Source organism: Dromiciops gliroides, chromosome 4, assembly GCF_019393635.1.
Source record: "Dromiciops gliroides isolate mDroGli1 chromosome 4, mDroGli1.pri, whole genome shotgun sequence".
Classification (NCBI taxonomy): Eukaryota; Metazoa; Chordata; class Mammalia; order Microbiotheria; family Microbiotheriidae; genus Dromiciops; species Dromiciops gliroides.
Window position 1 is genome coordinate 318,972,077 of NC_057864.1, and position 21,754 is coordinate 318,993,830.

The 21,754-nt window shown below is 34.5% G+C and overlaps 1 protein-coding gene across 4 annotated transcripts in view; it reads right to left on the reverse strand.

Annotated features, from left to right (window-relative positions):
* Positions 1–1,820: 1,820 nt before the first annotated feature.
* EPHA7 (EPH receptor A7) overlaps positions 1,821–21,754 on the reverse strand; it is a 219,322-nt gene continuing 199,388 nt past the window's right edge. For all 4 annotated transcript variants that reach the window (XM_044002118.1, XM_044002117.1, XM_044002116.1 and 1 more), the window contains exons 14-17: positions 21,258–21,407; positions 10,147–10,340; positions 8,828–8,983; positions 1,821–5,858 (exon numbers count right to left, since the gene is read on the reverse strand). In XM_044002118.1, the coding sequence (XP_043858053.1) occupies positions 5,744–5,858; positions 8,828–8,983; positions 10,147–10,340; positions 21,258–21,407 (615 nt within the window). In that variant the 3' untranslated portion in view covers positions 1,821–5,743. The remainder of the gene's footprint in view (positions 5,859–8,827; positions 8,984–10,146; positions 10,341–21,257; positions 21,408–21,754) is intronic.

Below are 21,754 nucleotides of genomic sequence, written 5' to 3' on the forward strand. Positions count from 1 at the left end.
ACTTTAATCAGTCATTTCTTAATATCAATAAATATGGTTCTGTGACCATAGCAACTTAATCATTTCTCAGCTTTGTATGTATGTTCCTTCCATTCAGCTACAAATCTAAGAGACCATGGCTGGGCCTGCACATAACTCAAGAAATGAAAGGGAAAAATGTGTTTTAGGAAGATTTAAATTAGAAGGCTGCACTTTCTAAAGACATTATATTTCTCTGGTATTAAACTTCTATGGATATTCATGTGGGAGGGGTAGGGGAAGGAGAGAAAGACAGAGAGGGTCAGAGAAAAGTCATTGGTACTAGTACATTTTTTTTGTATTTGTATAGCATTTAAGAAATCCTAGTTTTAAAATTTAAATTAGCCAGTCTAATCATTCATTTTGTGTATTATCCCTTGACCCTACTTTATTGGCCCTTTTCTTTCATGTAAGCAACCAATCATGGCTAGACTGTGGGTAAGGGAAATGAAGGATGTTTTGTGTGTTGTGTCTGATAGTGAAGAGGATAAAGCTACTACTTCAAATGAGCTTTATGGATTATATGTGGGTTTTAAATATTCACCTGTCTCTGTCTCTGTCTCTCATTTCCATGTGAGTAACTAATACTGTCTCCTCAGTTCACTGCTTATAAACTCATCTTCCTGAAAAACAGAAGTACTGTTGGCAGGGGTTATCATTAATAATTGTGTATGGAAGGGAAGATGAGATCATTGGTTTAAGTGATGACAGACTAAGCATGTCTGTGTTTATTCAGTAATCCTCAAAGTTTGTGAAAAGACTTGGTAAGGAGTCAATGATTTTGTAATTATTCAGAACCAAAATTTTAAACTGAAAAGAGGAGGCTCAGTCAACCAATAGGATTAATCATCTTCCCTCCATCTCTCTGTCTGTGTGTCTATCTTGTCTAGGCTCCCATGATTGATATTAGCCACCATACTGGAAGCTCTGTATTAGACAAAAGTGTTACGTGAGGAGCCACGGAAGCAAGTGGAATCATTTGCTTCCTTAACAAAAACACAGCATCTAAAGGGGGTATGAGTATGGTGGCGTAATAAGGAGTGACTTCTGGTTAGACAACAATTATAGTGTTAACCTTCAGGGACGTTTTAGAATCAACATTGACAAGTGGAGGGTGTTAGAAGGAAAATGGCGAGGAGGCTAGATACAAAATAAAACATATGAGAATCAAATTAAAGAATGTAGGATGAAATCTAGATGTCTGAGTAGGGAACATGATTGCATTCTCCATATACTTCAAATACTTGAAGGACTAACTTTGCTAGTTTTACTTGACCCCAGAACATAGAATTCAGAACAGAGGAAATTAGAAAGAGATGGAAGTTATTAAGAGACAGATTTTGACCAGATCTAATTGGGGGGAAAAAATCTAACAAAGTTGTCACAAATCAATGAAATTGGCTGCTTTGAAAGGCAGTGAGTTCCCAGGCACTAAAAGTTTTCAAGTGATATCTAGATGACCACTTATTGTGTCTATTAGAGAGGCCATTCTTGCTGTGATATGAATTGAACTAACTAATCTCTGAGGTTCCTTCCTACTCTGTGGATGACTTACCAGCATTCAAACACTCCAAACCACTTCCCTTGGCTTCTACACCTTATTCATTTAAATAAAAATAGCTTGTATAACATAGGAGGATTCATTCTTTTTTTGTCTTTGAATTTTTTCTAATAATAATAATAATTCACATTTTTATAGCACAATACATTTTATAAAGCACTTTCCCCACAACAACCCTGTGAGGTAGGCAGTGCAAGTTGTGGTATCCCCATTTTACAGATGAGGACAATAAAGGCTCAGAGAGGTGAATTGATTTGTTCAAGTTCACATGACAAGTACTTGCTGAGCTTGGTCTCTAATACAGTTTTTCTGACTATATGTCTATTATTATTTCTACACACACATCCTGTCCACCTATCATGTACATGAATGACCTAGATAAAAAAACTTTTGGCCCAGATGCTTGTCAGTGGTGTTTTGAAGACATGCCCCTTGGGAGGCATGCATAATAGTCCCAAAGGACTAGAAGATTAAAGGAGTGTACACAGGTAGGGGGAAAGGTGTGAGAGAGAATAGTTTCTGGTAGAACCAGATTGGCTCAGTTAAGTGTTTGAATAAAACACTGTCTGCAGGCCTTTTTCCTTATATTGAGTAAGAGAATAAAGGATGGGTAGGGACACAAAACAATCCATCAATGATTAGAGACAGTATTTTCTTTACATAGTCTATTAGACTTGTTTATTATTATTATTTTTTTGCGCTGGTAAAAAGTTGTTTTTTTTTTTAAGATTGGTGTTGAAGAACGAGTTATTTGTGCTTGATACATTAAGATACTGTTCAAAGTCAGTTTGTCCTTATAGAAGGATGACCCTTGGAGTAATTCTTAGGCAAGGAGGGACAAATCCAGCAAACAAAAAAGCACATCTCTCCCCAATTCCCCCATGATTTCTCAACATCTAGAAAGAAAAATTTACATCAATAATTGCTTTGCACATGCACATCTCTTAGTCATACAGTGAGTGAACAGCCTGCTTCTCAGGTTGCTCATCAAGAAACAGAAGGGAGAATACCACCATTGCCTAAATAATATTTAAAATAAAGGTGAATTACACCCATTTCTTTAATTGATGTAAAAACACTGATAAGAGCAATTAAAATAGAGTTCCGAATAGTTCTAGCTAATGTAGATTACATGAGTATACAGCATGATTCGACTAATAGGGCTCTGACAAGCATCACCCCGAGTTCCAGCAAACAAGGCCCAATCCAATTGCTCAGAAAAGTTTAGATCCAGATTTAATAAAACAGTTATTTTTATTTCAGTACTGAAGGCAAAACACAAGTCAAGTGTGAAGACAGTGTTCTTAAAAAAAAAAAAAAGGTGATTAGATTAAATCAAGGAGGCCATGTCCTTTGCAGCTTTATAATTTCGGAATCTTATTTCTGACTCTCATTTTATCATCCTTTCCTCCCCTGAGCACTAATTTCTCAATAAAAGTTTCAAGGTGCAATTTGTACATTCTTGTCATTATGCTGCCTCATCTCTTTCTGGAAGAAAGCATTACAATCAGCATTACAATGTTGAGTCTCTCTCAGTCAATACTTGGTTCACATACATGTAATCCAAAATGATAACAGTGAGGGGGGATAATTGACCTAAAATGAGATAGTGGTGTAAGCATACATTTCCTATTGTGCTCTGTGTCTTTCCCATCCCTTCTCCCTTTTCCCTGTATTGAGCTGTAAAAAATTTAAGGCAGATGAGGTATATTGCTGAAGAAAAAAGTCATTTCTGAAAAAAACAAACCCAACACTTTTATTCTGCCCTTCTACTCAAGAAAGATTACTCAGCTATAAATCTAGTGCTAGAAAAAAGCAGGAAAGACACAATTTGCATGTACCATATGCTATATCTCCTAGGTCTAGAATGGCTTTTTTGTTAATTTGATTTCTAATAGAAAAAATAAGCACCTTAAGCTATGAACAAGAAAAGAACCCCATTATTAGTGAGTTTAAAAGCTAAACTGTACTAATAGCACTCACTCAAACTCTTTCACTCACTCTCTCAAAGGCCAATGCTACTGATTAGAATTGTAAAGTGCTGTACTTAGTATAAACACTGATATACACTGCCGACACTGAAAAATAACCCTCGAGCACATGGTGTTATAGTTCCAAAAATATATTTACAGTCTATTACAAAGATTACAAATGGAAGTGTCTATGGAACGGGATTATGCTAATTCAAAGCATTTTTTTTACAGTTTTTTTTTTCTTAAGGGACAAAAGAAAATAGTTTAGTGAAATTATATTGACTTTTTTTCTATTTGACCAAACAAAAAATAAATAAACTGTCAAATAACACTGTACAGTGATCTAAAAGAAAAGTAAAAAGGGGGAACTAGAAGGTCATGGGGAGGGGAGGGAGCAATCCATTTGAATTTTTCTGTAGCCATCTTTGGTCCTAAATGTGGGAAAACACATTATGTAGCACTGAAAATACCTGTTCTTTTGTGATGCTCTGCAAGTAAAATAGAAAAATATAGTGCATTTTCAATGTATTCAGAGCTCACTACAGAGAAATATGTATACAAAACAAGACAGTATAAATAAAATTTACAAGTTTTACAAAGGAACATTTACAGTTTTTGTGTGGATGCCCACATTATCAAACAAGACCAATTTATGACCGATCCCTGGGATCTTTTCTCTAGTAAAATCAATATAAACAGCCCAATTCTCTTTGGAAGTACAACAGTTCTCTTCTGGGGTAGTTCATGATTTTCCTGACTTTTGAAAGCCTTACTTTCACTTTTTGTATACATTCTTGCAATATCTAGAAAGACACATTTGATTATTGCTTATGATATGCTAACAACTTTGTCAAATCATATACTTCAATAAATAAAGCTTAAAAAAAACTAGGCCCTTCCCACTCTTTCTCACAGTGTGAAAGAGTTCTTTCTTTCAAAATAAAATTTTTCTGCATTAATGTTCCCAAACGGAAGACTTTCCACTGCAGTGATGGGGTTCTGAGCAGCAAATTTGTTCTAAAAAGGAGAAAATAGTGAACTGCCCCTTTTATTATGCTCCCAAGTTCTAATATAAAATCTAATTCTTTAAACTCACATTTGGACTGCATTCAACTGAATCAGATATAAAATATATGCCAACTATTTCTCTTAAATTTTGTAATGTTCAGATATTGAAAAATCTTGATGTGCTCAGATCAAATTTTAGGTTACATTGGATAACTTCCTGTTCTGAGACATGTCTCCACAAATGTTCATTACAGGAAGTGCCTCATCCTTTTATTTTTTTTTATTTTTTCCCCTTTTTGTTTAAAGTTGTGGTTCTACAATTTGAGCTTTCTTATTAAATTATTTCTAGTAAAATCATCCTACAAATAATGTGTTTTTTTTAAAAGTGCCTTATACTAAGTAGGGGTCATTATTGCTTTTAAATTTTCATTGAAAAGATAGTGTCTGATCTTTACAAAAAATATTCTAAAAATATCAGAGCTCTTGGCAACTTGCATTTTCTTGATGACCTGCCAATTAGCAAACCATGTCAGAACAGCACTGATTTAACAGAAGAAAATGGCACAGAAAAGATACCAATGTTCCGACGGAAATACATTTTCAGTCATGCTTTCTATGTTTCTAACAACTTGAGATTCCTTCAAAGGTACCCAGTGTAGTAATGTGTCACAGAATTAACACTAAAAAGGTCCAAAGCTATAAACAACTTACTAAAACAAAGTCCTTATGAAGAATAAACACAAATGATTTAAAAAAAAAAAGATTCTGAAATCACATATTTAAGGAAAATATTTTGAATTTAACAATAAGATCATGATTTTATTTGACAAATATATTCTTTCTTAAATTTTTATGTACACTTTAAAAAGTCTATAAGATAAAAAGGAGGTTAGAGAGCTCAAGGTGTTTGGATGTTTTGTTTTTTGTTTTTTTTTTTTCAGGTAGTACTTTGTTTATTGTCACTGCTGTTTTCCTGGCCACCAGTGGTGGATCCATATTCCCTTTTTGTGAATTCTGGCGGCACTTAGGAGTTCAAGTCTTTAGGTGCTTCTTGTAGATCTGTTTACTGCAGGAAGGAACCAGCAAATCAAGTGTCTTCTAGCAGCACTCCACGCCTATAATGAAGGCCAGTACTGTTCTCTCACAGTCCGTCACCTCCCTCATAAGGGAGAAATTTTGTCTATCACACTTGGATGCCAGTGCCATGTAAATGTAGCATTTGTGCTCTCATAGTCTGAATGCTGCTCATGATTTTCTTTTGATGACCAACCAATGTGATCCCTAAACTCATCACATCCCTGGGGAGGAGAAAGACATTTTCAATTAGTTACCTTACATTGTAGTTATGTGGTATCTTATTGCTGTCAACCTCTTCATTAAGTAATCTTTGAATCTTAGCTACCAGTCACTGTCCTCATATTATCATAACAATGAGCCAGCTTGGTGGCCTAAAGCCATGCTCAATTTACAATTATGTAGAATGATTTTGGTTTTACTGATCTGACTTTTGATAACCAAATTTATAAGCAGTCTGAAAAATTATTAAGCTGTAGAAAACCTTGGAAATGCTATTTCTAAATTTGGTAGCCTTGAATGTATGTACATCATAGTGTCATAGATTTAGAGCTGAAGAGAATTTAGGGACCAACTAGATCAACCCCTTCATTTTAAAGAACACAGAGTAATTAAGTAATTGTTCAAGGTAGTCCCATAGGTTGTAAGGATCAGACCCAGAATTTGAACTCCTATCTTCTGACTCCAAATACAGTAATGTTTCCACTGTGCCACATGGAAAGGAGTGGGAATGCTCATGGTATCATAAGATGTAGAACAGGAGGAGAACTTAGATATAATCTAATGAAACCTTATTATTTTATGTATTATTAATATCTAATTTATCTACTTATTTTTAGTCTTAGCATGCTAAGGCCCATATGCCTTAAGTGTGAGGATATATAAGTGAGTGTGAATTTGAAGCTAGATTCTCTGGTACCAAACCAACTACTTATTCTATCACATGGTATCCCTTAGGTAGTAGTAGAAGCAGAATTCAGAAGTAACAAAAAAAAATATACATATATGTACATACACACATAAATATTATGTATATTATATATATACACACACACACACACAAACACATAGCCACACACATATATATTGTGTTATATAGGTTTTACCTGGCTCAATATTTATGAAGTGCTTATTATAGATATCATTACTCATAAGTTTTCTTTAATTCAGTAAATTTTTATAGCTGTATGCCATAAAAATTCATGGCAGGAATATTGAAGTCAGGTGCATAAAATAATGATTTCCTCTCAGACATGTAGTTGAAACTTGTTTTGTTTTACCCCCTTCTTTCTTTGACCTTTCTGCTCAAAATAGATGTTAAAAGTTGAATGGTATGCATTATTCAGCATAGAAACCTCTGAAGTCTGAATATAACATGGTAGTGAAGTGCTCCACAGCTGTTGTATAGTGGGATTTTGATAACTCTTTTGGTTCATGGGCAGTAACTCTTTGAATAGTACATATGGGAGAACCTCCAGGCTCACTTCTGTGACCAGCAGGGGCACAATCAAGAAACACTGACACCATCAAAAAGATGAACAAGTCTACATTTCCTGATCAGTGGCAGCAGGAATATGTCTTTTGGGTCTGTCTCATTTTGAATCCAACCCTATGAGTAACTTCCCTTGAGTAGAGAATATATACTTTATGGTATTGTTTGGCTACCAAAACAGTGAATTATATCTGACATTTACATAGACTTTTATACCTTTACAATTGTGTTCATATACCAGAATTCATAACCTTACAGCATTACTTTGAGGTTGATGGGCTCAGTACTCTTTCCCTTGTTTTAGATACAGATAAATTAAGGCCCAGAGGTTAAATGAGCTCCTAAAAGCCATGATGAAGAAGGAACAAAGTGGTGCCAAAAACTCAGTGTTTTGACAATCCACATGTTAGGCAACTAGGTGGTAAAGTGGATACAATGTGGGGCCTGGAGTTAGAAAAACCCAAATTCAAAGTTCAGCTTTAGATACTAGCTGTGTAATCCTGGGCAAGTCACCTAACTTCCATTTGCCTCAATTTCCTCATCTATAAAATGAAGGTATTAAATAATAGCATCTAACCTCCAGGGATGATTTCATGATAAACTAAAAAAAAGTAAACTGTGTGGGGCAGCTAGGTGGCACAGTGGATAGAGTACTGGCCCTGGATTCAGAAGGACCTGAGTTCAATTCCGGCCTCAGACACTTAACACTTACTAGCTGTGTGATCCTGGGCAAATCACTTAACCCCAATTGCCACACACACACACACACACACACACACACAAATTTAAAAGTAAACTGTGTTGTGAATCATAAAGAGCTACATAAATAAGTTTTATTACTCTTGCTGCTGTTACTACTGTTACTGCTGATCCAGTTTACAATAACATCAAAAACATTTAAGTCGGGGGAGGCTAGGTGGCACAGTGGATAAAGCACCGGCTCTGGATTCAGGAGTACCTGAGTTCAAACCCGGCTTCAGATACTTGACACTTACTAGCTGTGTGACCCTGGGCAAGTCATTTAACCCCCATTGCCCCACAAAAAAAACCAAAAACAAACAAACAAAAACATTTAAGTCAAAGTGTCGAACCAGAAATTTCCAGCAAATTAAGCAAATATTAATTGGGTCAAACAAGTAATAAGTTCACAGAGTTATGTTTTCCTAGCTTAACTCAAGAAGTCACCATAATGCATGCCTCAGTGCACCTTGGTTATGGTATGGGTTTTTTGTTGTTGTTGTTGTTTTTAAAGGGTGGGGCAATGAGGGTTAAGTGACTTGCCCAGGATCACACAGCTAGTGTCAAGTGTTTGAGGTTGGATTTGAACTCAGATCCTCCTGAATCCAGGGCTGATGTTTTATCCACCATGACACCTAGGTGCCCCTTGGTTATGGTATGTTGAAATCTCATGGAAGAACCTCCAGATTCACTTCTGCAGAGGCAGAATGAAGAAACACTGATGCCATATTCTCTGGTGGGGAAAAGGCACAAACTTTCTCTGGTACATCCTTCTTAGCCTATATAAACTTAAATATATATGGAGTGGAAAGAAATGATTCAGAGTGAATTTTTGTCTAATGTTTTGTTGCACAGGGCACTTGGCTGGGAAAGATGACTCTTGTGATCATGGCAGAACTAGTATAGTTTCAAATGAACTTTGTAGACCCCCTGCCTCCAGATAGAATTCAAACTCATACTTACTCAATAGTCATTCTGGCCACTGATTCAAGGGAGTTGTAGCCAGCTGCTGTGAAGTTATCCTTATACCTTTCCATCTTGATAGCTTGTAGCCATTCTCCCACAGAACAGAAGGTAGTGAAGTCAGGAGTATTCTGATCCAGAAGGGGACTGATGGGCCTAGTTAAAAGTCAAAGAAGGAAAGAAAACCTTGACTGACCAAAACAGATGGCAACGAAGCCTACCAACACAAATGTATGGCATAAACAGAATGAAGTCAGTTTCCTTTGTTTTATATATTTAAAAATCCAGAAAATTCTTTACTGATATTTTTTTTAGTGTAAAAGTTGTAGCCCCCTACATTTTGTTTATCATTATTTAGTTTTTAAGACTACAAGGCTATGTCTTGTGTGTGTGTGTGTGTGTGTGTGTGTGTGTGTGTGTGTTTAAGTACAGACTACACTATTTATATTCAGTAAATATTTGCTCAGCCTCTTCTCTGGAAGTAACTGGTAGTAAATTAAGCACATTTGGCGGTACACTAACTTGTTCAGGCCACAAGGGGACTATTTAGTAAATTACTCTTCCACTGTAGTAATGGCACCCTTGTGGGCTGCATGAGTTAATACACCTTTAGAAGGGCCTAACTTACTACCAATAACAACCATGGAATACCAGGCTTACAAGGCAGCAGGGGGCTAAATAACAACTCCTATGTTGCAATCCACGAAAACAACTCATGAGAATGAATTGAATGTCATGATTCTTCTTACTAAATAGATATTCCTCTTTCTTACTGTATTGTATTGCTATTTATAAGTGTGTTCTTTGTACAATTACCTCAAGAGAAGAATTAAAAACCAAGATACAGTAGATCAAATAGGGCAAGAAAGCAATTAGGACAATGGAAATAAAATCATAGGCCAAAACATTTGACTATAGAAACTCTCTCTCTCTCTCTCTCTCTCTCTCTCTCTCTCTCTCTCTCTCTCTCTCTCTCTCTCTCTCTCTCTCTCACACACACACACACACACACACACACCACACAAACCCCATAGTAGAAAAATGTCATTTAAGATACATCTTCCAAGAAATGATAATGTGTGCCATACAGGCCAACTTCTCATGGGTTGGTGTGAGGAACAGAGACCAAAAGTAGTACTTAGGTTAACTTATTTAAACAAGACAAGATATCAAAAGAGAGTTTGGGGGAAAGGTTAATATATTAAAACTAGCATTCATTTTATAAACATAACACATAGTTATAAGAAAACTTAAATTTACCCAGTGAAAAAATATTCCAACATTTCAAATCCTTGTCCCTGTTAGAAATAGGCATTTACCTGCTACAGGTTCCCAGGGGTGTTTTCAAGCTATTTGGGTTTCTGATCATTTTGTCCAGAATTCCAACTATCTGTTCAAACTTTGGCCTTTCAGCACGATCCTTCTGCCAACAATCCAGCATTAGCTGATGGAGACCAGCTGGGCAGTCCATGGGTGCTGGCAGACGATAACCTTCTTCAATTGCTTTTATAACCTAATAGTGAAAATGACATTAAAATTACTGATTTACAACCCTGAATGAGCTATCAATGTACAGTCAGATAATTAACAATGGTCAAAATAGAATGCAACAGTGGAACAACGTACAAAAGCAATACCAAGAGAATAAAGAAGGTCAAAAAGGATCTCAAAAATCAATACAACATGGACACTAATATGTTAAGAGTGAAATATAAACTTCTTTTAGGGTGAATTCAACAAATTATAAAGAGTAGAAATTTACAGACATAAAATCTTTGTGAATCTCCTTTTTAAAAACATTTCTCCTTGCATAATCATTTTTCTTATTTTCTTTTTAATTTATCTAAATACTTGTCCACATCAATGGAAGAAAAAAAATAAAATGGAAAGTTTTAAGGTTCCCATAGTGATTTGAAATGAATGAAATAGAATTGAATTTGTTTTAACAAAGATTTTTCAAACAACCAGACTATTTCAGAACATTTGGTTTACTTTATCCATAACATCCATGAATATTAAAGAAGTTAGTGTCAGGTAGGGCTTGTTAAGTTTTTTTTTTTTTGTGTGTGTGTGTGTGAGAGAGAGAGAGAGAGAGAAAGAGAGAGAGATTTGGACCCCTCTTGTACTCTGGTGATGGATACAGATGCCTTATCAGAATAATGTTTTAAAATGTGTAAAATATATAGAATTACAAAGGAAAATAACTATATTGAAATAAAATAAAAATAAAAAGTTCAAGGGCTCCAGGTTAAGAATTTATGCTGTAAGGGTATTGTACTAAATACTGTACCAAATATAATTATATCATATATTATTACCAAATATAATTATATTTCCTAGTCAGGTCAGCAGAGAGGGAGCTATGTTTGAGTTCATGAAGGATAAAGTAGATGGCAATATTATTAATGCCATTCCACAGCAAAACAAAGAATATAAGGGAAATAACTGACTTGCATACAGCAGGAAGCAAATATATTTATCCATATATTTCCAAACTGTGCAAAGTGTAATAGAAAACTGTGACCTAAAAGGATCAGCTTCATCAATTTTCCAAATATTTACAATGCTACTTTTTCAAATGGGTATACATTTAAATGCACAATGAAAAAACGCAAGTGCTAGTCTTTTATCACGTTGGGAAAAAAACCTTATTTTAAGAATTCAGAGAGTTAAATTTCTTGTATTTTACTAAGTAATATGCACAAGCAACATTCTAGTAAATGATGTGAAATTTAGAGTTCTGCATTCTTGCTTTCCCCTTCTCTTGAGCTAATCATTCTACTTTTATACTGGGTATCATTAAGATGTTAGGATTTTGAGTTCAAGAAGGAGAGAAAATAATAGGATAAGATAAACAATGTCAACTGGTAAAAGATGAAGATAGAAGAATTATGATCAGTTTGATTCTTTCATGCTTGACCATTTGGATTTATATGGAAACAAAAATGTGTTAAAAAAAAAGAACCTGAAAGGCAAAATATGAAAAAAAAATAGCTGGAAGATAGGAAGTAATGACACAAAGGGCTTGTTTTAAGGGTGAAAAAAGTTAAATCACCCTTTATGGGAGTTTTCAAGAACACTGACACTGACTGACATATTAAAATTCCTAAAGAACTGTGACTGGACAGCAATAAAACACTACTTCCAAATATTTGGCAAATCAAAGATCTTAAGTGAACAGAAATGTTTACAAAGAGAAATGTTGATTGAGCCTAATACTGAAATGAGCTTTTTTTTTTAAGGAAAAATATGGAAGGTATTCATTGTTTTTCAATTTAACGAATTGAAGATAGCAGTTGGCATCAACAATTTTCTAGATAAAAGTTTCTGTGAAAGGGAAAATAGAGAGACAGCTTCAAAAGTAAATCTTCACTTTGACTAAAATCAATGTACTCATAGGATTATGGCTTCAGAATCAGAAATGACCCTTTGAAGCTATCTAGTTCTTCTCCCCACCCCCTTTTTTGTAACAAACAGGAGGTACCTGAGAGCAAAAAGGGTTAAATGATTGGTCTAAAGTCATACAGGTAGTGAATGACAATACCAGCATATAAGACAAACCAAATTCTTGTCACTGTAAATCCTTTCTTTCCATTGCACTATACTACCAAAAACTTGAATGACCTACTGAGAAAAAGAAGCCAGTTGTAAAAGATGACTACTGTATTGTGTAAAGGGCAGAATCTGCAACAGTTATTTCATTGGTTTGGGGTGATGTGAAGAATCTCTCCCAATAGAGATTAGTAGTTTATCTCTAATTAGTAGTTCATCTGTAATTTAATTTGCTTCTGGCACAAAAGTTTAGGTGACTTACACAGGGTCACACAGCTAATGAGTGACAGATGCTAGATTAATTGGAACCTTAAATTTTGTCTTCTTAAATCCAAAGGTGGCCTTCTATTTACGTTATGATTACAAAAGTCCAGATAAATTTAGTAGGAGTGTTGGAAATATGAGACAAAAAATACAATATACTATTTCCTGAAATTATCTTTAATAATGAAATATAAACAAGAATGATGAAATATACTCAATGGTATGTACTTTTGTGGTTTAGATGAGTTAATGAGCTGTCCTGAATTTCCTTTAAGACCAAGTAATTATTTTACCATTAGAGAGATTTAGGTTATAGGATATTTTCCTACAAGGAAAAATGTGGAAGATAGGACTGGGATGTGGAACCTGATTTTTAGTATGAGAACTGCCAATAGCTGGGTATATAATTTTAAATATAAAAGGCTCAGTTCATCACTTGTAAAAGGAGAAGGAATAGCAGTCTATGATACTTTTGTTTCTTATGAAGTAGAAAGGCTGAATTTATCCTGCCACAAAATGAAATGTCAAAGAACTGAAGATGTATACCTTATTTGTATGTGACTGTACATACACAAAACTGGAAATTAGTTCAGGAGTCACAGAATTACAGAATCTCAGAGCTGAAATGGATTTTGGAGGTCATCTAATACAACCCGTTTCTGAACAAAAAAATTTCCTTTATAACATTACAGTGTCTTCTAAAAGGGAGCAACTAGCCTTTGACCTTCAGTGAAGGGAAATACACCTGACACAACTCACTGCATTTTGGGGTGCCTACAATTATCAGAAAGTCTTTCTTACACAATGTCTATATCTATGTCTTTAGCAACTTCTATCTAAAAGTTCTATTTTTCCCCCTTCAGGGCCAAGCACAATGAATTTAATATGCTTCCCACATGAAGTCCCTTAAGATACTTGTAGACTTCTCACTTCTCTCATTTCCTCTTCCAGTATACCACAAGTCAACTTCTGATTGCAACTGGATGTAAATAGTAAGAAAGTGTGTGCCATTAGAGATCACTGAAAATTTCTGTTAGTATTGGAAAGGCACCAGGATGAGGGGCCATATGAAAAATTGAACCACAAAACATAATCCTGGTTCAACGTAGGTTTCCTATGCAGGGCAGCTTAAAATGGAGATTGGAAGAGAGAAGACAAGAGTTAAACATCCCTGGAACTAAAAAGACAGCTAATTTATGGATGGGATCTGCCAATAGACAGGTGCCTATAATTATCAAGGGAATTCTTTTTTTCTGCAGGGAAGTGGGGAAGCAGAAGGAAGGGGACAGGAGTAGAGCTGAATTACTCAAATAATTGTACTTGTATTTGACTATATGGATCTGGCCTTAAATGTGCTAAAAAGTCAGCAAGGAAATTAGAGAAAAACATTAGTTAGCAGTTTTTCAAGCTAGCTTTGTTCTAGATAGTTCCCAGAGGACCCAGAAGTGACTAAGGAAATGACATTATTTTTTTTTAAGGCCTTTGAGACACACAAGGACCAGGTTCTTTGCTGTGAAAAAATTTCTTAGAAAATTAAAAAACAAACAAAAACAAACAGAACCAACCAAACAAAAAAACCCACCCTACTTGGAATAATCTTAGCAGGATGACCATAAAGGTTATTGGGAGGTGAGAAATAAAAAAAATAAAGATCCAAAATTTAAAATTTATTTCTACATTAACATGAAAGATGAAAAATTCTAACTTAGTGGTTAGTGCTAAAAAATGGAAATCCAAGGACTATTTATTAATGTGAATATGAATTTTAGCCATGAACTGATTATTTTTTCAAAGGCTAAAACTGATTACTAATGCAATATTTTAAGAACTAGCTAAGACACTGCCCTTATTACCTTTACTCCCATTTATCTTGTTCATGAAAGCTAGTCATCATAGAAACTATTTGTTGACCTAGTTTAAGTTTTCAATAACACTTCACTGGGAATTGGGGGAAAAGCAACTTTATTAAGTTTCCTTAACTGGAAAAATAAAGGACATTTAGAAATCAGCAATCCTGAAAGAGAAGGGGGTGGCAAAAAAAAAATTAAATCATGAAAGAATATTACTTTGCATAACTATCTGGTAACTAGCCTAAAGTAGGTATTTAAAAAATGTCCAATGCCTTGTCTGGGTACCCTGTTTTTCAGAATGAAAGGGGCCTATCAGAGGATCCTCAATCTGGTGCTGGACAGGGCCTTGATCATATATTTAATCCAAACTCCTCAAAAGAGGGAAAGGAGGCCTAGAATACTGTAACTGACCCAAAAGCACATGGCTAGTAACTGGCAGAGACAGGCTACTGAAAGTTCTTCCAACAATAAATCTAATGCTCTTTTTTCTGAATCACACTTTGGGAGAGATGGTTTTGAATGAATCAGGATTTTATTTTTTCTTTGTCAGTCATTATTGAGGAAGAGCTGGTCAGCATGTTCTTGAATGATACACGAGCTGAGCAAAAAGTGAGATAGATTTTTTTTTTAAGGCAAGCTCTTCTTGGACTTCTTTTCCAAGTTTTTTAACTGATTTTTACTAGGAAGGTCTACCTTAAGATATTATTGATGATGATGCTTCAAATGAGTCAGTCAACAGTCACTCAAGAAACATTTATTAAGCACCTATTATGTTCCAGACACTATAATAAGCACTGGGTATACAAAGACAAAATATGGTCCCTGCCCACAAAAAGCTCCTGGATCCTATGGGTGGTAAAAACTCAAATAAGGTTGAGTCACTTAGTAAAGAAGAAAAATTTTGGCATTCCTCTGGTTTTGACTACCTAACTCAGAGCATGGCTGGAGGGCAGCAGCTGTAACTAATTTCCCCAGGGCCTTCCTTTCTTTCATGCTGGAGCTGCCTTTTAAGGGAAAAGAAAAGGCTTCTTTCTAATGTGGTATGTGCAAATTAACCATCCCCATAAGATGTCTACAACATCCTAGTGTTTGGAGAACAGACAGGGACTTTTCAGTTTGGGTCAGCATACTTACGTTATTCAACCTTAAAATGGGGATAAAAATAGTACTTACCTCCCAGGGCTGTTGTGAAGATAAAATGAGATAATACTTGTAAAATGCTTTGTGAATTTTAAAGGGACATAGCTGTTATTATTCTAGTATACCTATGTGACCCATTGATGTCTTTCTCTTACCCCATGCTTCTTTGATGGTCACTGTGTATCTATCTCACCATGCTACTGAGTTGCCTCAAACCCATAATCAACCAACAAAAACCTTCCTGACTTTGTGAAAGTCTGCACCATTAATAGCTGTATCTCATTGAGTTGGTTGAAGACATATCACTCATTCTACTTGATATATGATTAACACAAACTGCTATAGTTATTAAATGCTGCTTCAGAAACTTGTTATTTAACAAATGTTTATGTATTGTATCACATACCTACTGTATGCAACACTTTATTTTTCCTTATTAAAACTTTTCTATTTTCTCCTTGGCAATTTATTTGAATCTGCCTCCTTGGGGTCCATATCCTTTCTTATGTCCCCATACTCTGGTTAACTAAACCTGAATTAATTTTATTATCCCTTCTACAAGCCTATTGCTCCTGCCTTTAAGAAATGCAATTCCCTTTCTCCTGATTTGAAAAGCCTGCTACCTGAAGCAACAATATAGATTGTAACTCACAGACACTCAAGGGCTATACCCTGGAATTTGGCCTTTACTGCCTTCTCCTTAGGGCAGCTAGGTGGCAAAGTGAATAGAGTGCTAGGCCTGGAGTCAGGAAGACCCGGGTTCAAATTTGTTCTCAGATAGTTACTAGTTATGTGACCCTGGGCGAGTCACAACCTTGTTGGCCTCAGTTAAGAGTTGGAATCTCCTTCCCATGGTAAGGCTAGAAAGATACCCTTAGGAGATACCCGGTTACATTGTACCATTGTTCCTACAAGTGATCTTCCCTTGGAGGACAAAAAAAAATGACACATCAACTGTCACTTATCAAGGAAAACACTCAAAAAGTTGTTTGACATATCAGAAGAAGTTGCATTAATGAAGATATGTTTTCAGCCATACTTCCCCTTCTTAAGTCATTTCAGTATCAAAGGTCTGTGGATCATCACAGTAAGGAGTTGTAAGAACCTGACACCAACTCAAAAGTATCCATATCTGACCAACTTTTCCTCCCCCTTATTCTACCTTCTCTCTTTTATTTCCTAATTCTTTCCCCTGATCTGGACAGCAGGCAAGCTGCTCTTGGCCAAAGATCTTAGTGGTGGTATACAGATTGTATGAATCATTGGTTCTTCTGTATTGTTTAATTTCTCCTTCTTCAGTGTGATTAATCCCTTTCCTTTTTTTTTTCCTTTTTGCCTCTCAAAGTTCAGCTAATTCTTCCTCAAATCTTTCCCCATAATCCTCTTTGACATCCTTTGTCTCTTCCAACTCATTCTCACTTTGTTACCTCTGAATGATCTCTCCTAGTTGCTCCCTCTTCCTCTCTTGACAAAACAAAGTACTTGTGCCATTTGCTTCAAATCTTGACAAAATGCTCATAAATCCCATTTAGATCATCCAAAATTTCTATTTTCAAGACTTTAGCTAGTTAGAATAGCTTTCCAACCATCATATTTTGTTACATATTTTATTAGTTTTTAAAAGATTATGTAAATTTATAGTTTAAAGTTTCCTGCCTTACTTCTAACATTTTTTTCTATTTATTTTATCTGGAAACAAGAATTCATCTGTATTACACTTTAAGTAAACTTTATGGGTCAATCTGGAAGCCAAAGCATGACTTAGAATATACTTTCCCAGAAATCAATATTATGAGTTCTTTACTACATTTATAATAAAACTGATACTATAATACCTGACATCTCCTACTAGCATGGGCATGGAACCATACATAGCACCAAGTATAGTGGTCAGTTGGTTTGACTTAGCTAATCAATGTCAGATATTTCACACTCCAGAGTAGATTTAAAAAATTATCCAATTTGTCTGTGTATATAGTTAAAATTAACCAGATAACTGCATTAAATCTCTACTTTCCTACTTGTGGATAGTAAGGTAATGAGATTGTTGGTGCCTAGCTATACAGTTGAAATGAATTATCATTACACATATTGTGTGAAATAATGAAGTACCAAAATTAACTAATAATAATATTAATAATAATTAATAATAATCATGATCAAGCATCAATCCAAAATTGTATAATTTTTGTGTTTGTAGTATGACATGCACATGCATATGTATACATACACACATGTAATATAAATATAAATGAAGGATATTTAATTTAATCAGCATAGGGGGATCCCAGGGAAGAAACTTCCTCTAGCAATGGAAATCATAACTTCTCTATGACATGGTAGATAAGTCCTATTAAGGTGTCATGAGACACCTTGAAGTTTAACAACCAGCTAACTCACAGAACTAGTGATTTAAACTTAGAATATTGTAATATTAGATATGGAGTTAGAATGACCTATGTCTTATAGTACGTTTGTTTGTCCCTCTCTTTCTCCCCTGAAGACATCTATTCTTGGAAGAAGAAAAATTTCACTTATGGACACAAGAATAACTAATTTTATCAATCAAAACACATAAAGACTATGAAGCACACTAATTGAATAAATTTATTTAATTTTAAATTTTCTTGAGGGTAAATTTTCATCAATAAAAATATTCCAAATATACTTTTTTGAACTATGCTTGGTAGAATTAAATATTAAAATTGAAGATACTAATTTTCTAAATTTAGCCCTTTTCATTATTCCTTTTTGAAAGGTAAGTAAACACTGAATTTTAGTCATCTTAAATTCCTGTCAGACCCCTTTATGTTTAGATCTACTACAGAAGGAAGGTGTCAAAAGAAATGAAACTCTATGGAGTGTCTAGGGAATGTAAATATTTCTTTTTCTCTGCCCCAAGGATTTGTTTGCCCACATTTTGACAGTCCATGAAATCTTTGACACTGAGACCTGTCAAATATTAACAACTTTGCACTCTGCCAAACTGACTCATCATTTAGACTTTTATCTTAAAAAAAAAAAGAACTTTCATGTCGATCACTCAATCCAAAATACCAAAGAATTGCACTGACTTAAAATGCCTTTTTTCCCATTTTGTTTTCTTTCTGAGGTTTAAACCTCAATCTAAATTACTTTAAAAAAATGTCAACAAGATTATGCTAACAAAATAAAAATATTAATTATTGGAAAGGGTGTGATTTTTATTGACTAAATATGATTATGGAATCACCAAACTATTTCTATTTCATTCTAGTAGATGCTTTTGTTGTCTTATGATCAATACTATGGAATTAGTACTGTAGAGTTGTGAGCATGCAATCTCTCATAGGCACAGCTGCCAAAGCATTATTTTATTATTATTAGTGAATTATTTTGTTCAATTGCTTCCAGAGGCTCCCTATGGCCTCTTGCATCAACTTTGAACTCTTCTGACTTTTAAAAGACTATTCTCAACAATCTTCAAGTCCCAGCTAAAATCCTAGCTTCTACAAGAAGCCTTTTGTAATTCCCCTTAATTCTAGTGCTTTCTTTTTATTGATTATTTCCAATTAATATAGGATATATCACATTTGTATTTAGGTGTTTTCAAGTTGTCTACCCCTTTAGACTGTGCCTGCATGGATTCTTAATTACCTTTCTTCGTATCAGTAATGTTCAGCATAGTACCTGACATATTGTAGACACTTTAAAAAAATGTTTATTTATTAACCAAGATCTCATCTGCTTAGTTTTTTTTTTTCACCTATTCCCTTCCCCTTTCTTATAATAAATACTCTCTACTAAAATAAAAAGCCATGAAATTCTGGTTTGGTGACTCACAAAGAATTTACTACTTTTCAACAATGGAACCTTTAAGCACAATCTCTTGGAATAATCCCCCCCCCCATCTAATCCATTACTTAATTTCTTTTCTTTTAAAATAATGCTAAAAAAGGAGAAAAATCTGCCACAAACTCAAATAAATGAAGACTTCCCTGATTGACTTAACTTCATCCACACTTTTCCCTAACAAACTCTATATATTACAGTTGTAATATATTCCCCTAACTATGAGGTAGCCAGGGGGGAGCACATAGAGAGCTGGCCTCAGAGTCAAGAAGACCTAGGTTAAAATTCTGCCCATGACACATACTGACAAATGACCCTGGGCAAGTCACTTAATCTTTATGTGCCCCCAGGTAATGCTCTGACTAAAAACTGCAGTGGAGTAAAAGTTTCTTCATTGGGATTCCCCTATACCAAACTGCAGCTATAATTCCTATTCATCCATACTAATATGCTGCTTTGTAAGTATTCAGTCTAATGTTCTCTTCTCAAGAGATTTTAAAATATTTCCACTTGTTTTACTTATACATAAGCCACTATATGTGAAAACTGAATAAATACACTGTTTTTTGTATACAAAAATACAAGTTACATGTTCATCTAATAAAATTGATAGTAAGATCCCCACAGCTCCTACAGTAACTATAATTTAATTCCACAATGTTGAAGTGAAGTACACATCAGTGTTGATCATAAAATATCGATTTCTTTGATTAAAAAAATAAATAAAATCTGTGACTAAGAAAGGAATAAGTAATGACTGATTTCATTAGTTAAGTCTCAAATTTTGTAATATTTTCTGATAAAGACATCAATATGAAATTTCTTTCATTTTTAATTATTTTTATTTATAGTATAGTATCTATCTAGATAGAACTCTCTGGGCATCTAGATAGATATTGTCTTCCTTCCCAAATATGGTACATTCTCTGAAAATGGAAATAATAAATTGCGAATTTTATCAGTTATTAAAAAAATTGCCTATCCTATTTGCATTCTCCATTCTAAAGGAGGTCAAATTTCATAAGACTTGTCCTTCACATACTACATAAGAGATTTAAGATAATTATTCTGATTCTCCTTTTCAGCTATGTAACTAGCGCAAGCTCTTCCAATAAAGTCAAAATCCTTTCCTTACTGTATTCCTGTAAGATAGGTTTTTGGGGTATATCATTGAGCTTAATTTTCTCAATCTCAATAAATCAAAAGATCGATCACTTTGCAGATTTATGTCACCAAAATCCTAATCTATTGAGAAACAATCAAGAAACTGCTATATATTTTTTTCCTGTTCAGTATTGTGTTCATTATAGAAGAGGATGAAGACAGTATCAATACCTATGTTACTCAAAGTCCACCTAAAATAATATACAGAACAAAATCTTTTCCCTTTTTCTGTAGAGGCCTAAGATCTCTCCTCCAAAAAATATTAAAGTTTAGGATTCTAAATTCATAGATTTAGAATTAGAAAGGACCTTAGGCACCAATGATTTGGCTTTAATAGTTTTAGTGGGTTATCTAGATCCCTTAAAAAATGAATGAACTGACTTTAATCAAACATGACATCCAAAGGTAAATAAGACAAAAAAAAATCCCACTACTAAAATAAAACCTAAAATTATTTTAGGAAAATATTTAAGTATATTATTATAGTAAAAAGAAAACTAGGTCAACTGTCATTTTTCAATTTGTATTAATCTTAGATTTAAAATTTATGACTCTTTAAAGGCATACAATTCACCAAAAGCATAAATGTATGTGGGTATATTATTTGTGTGTGGTTAAAAAAAACCTACATCTTGATTTGACATGTCCCAATAAGGCCGCTCTCCATAGGACATTACTTCCCACATAACTATTCCATAGCTCCATACATCACTGGCAGATGTAAATTTCCGGTATTGTATGGCTTCTGGGGCTGTCCACCGTACTGGAATTTTTCCACCCTATTTTAAAAAGAGATTAGCAATTAATTATATATGATTATGTATATCACATATCCATTGTACTCATATTCATCAAACAATGTAAATAAATAAACATTTACTAGGAGCCTACTGTATGCCAGGTACTTTAAAAGGGCTTGGGAAAGGCTTTCTATTAAAGGAATTTTGGGTGGAACTTAAAGGAAGCCAGGAGGAGGTCAAGGATCCCATTTGTGGGGGGACTGCCAAAGCAAATGCTTTGAGTCAAGAGGAGTGTCTTGTTCATGAAGCAGTAAGGAAGTCATTTTATTAAGGAGTATATGACAAGGTGTAAGGAGACTAGAAAGGTAGATGGGACAGATTATGAA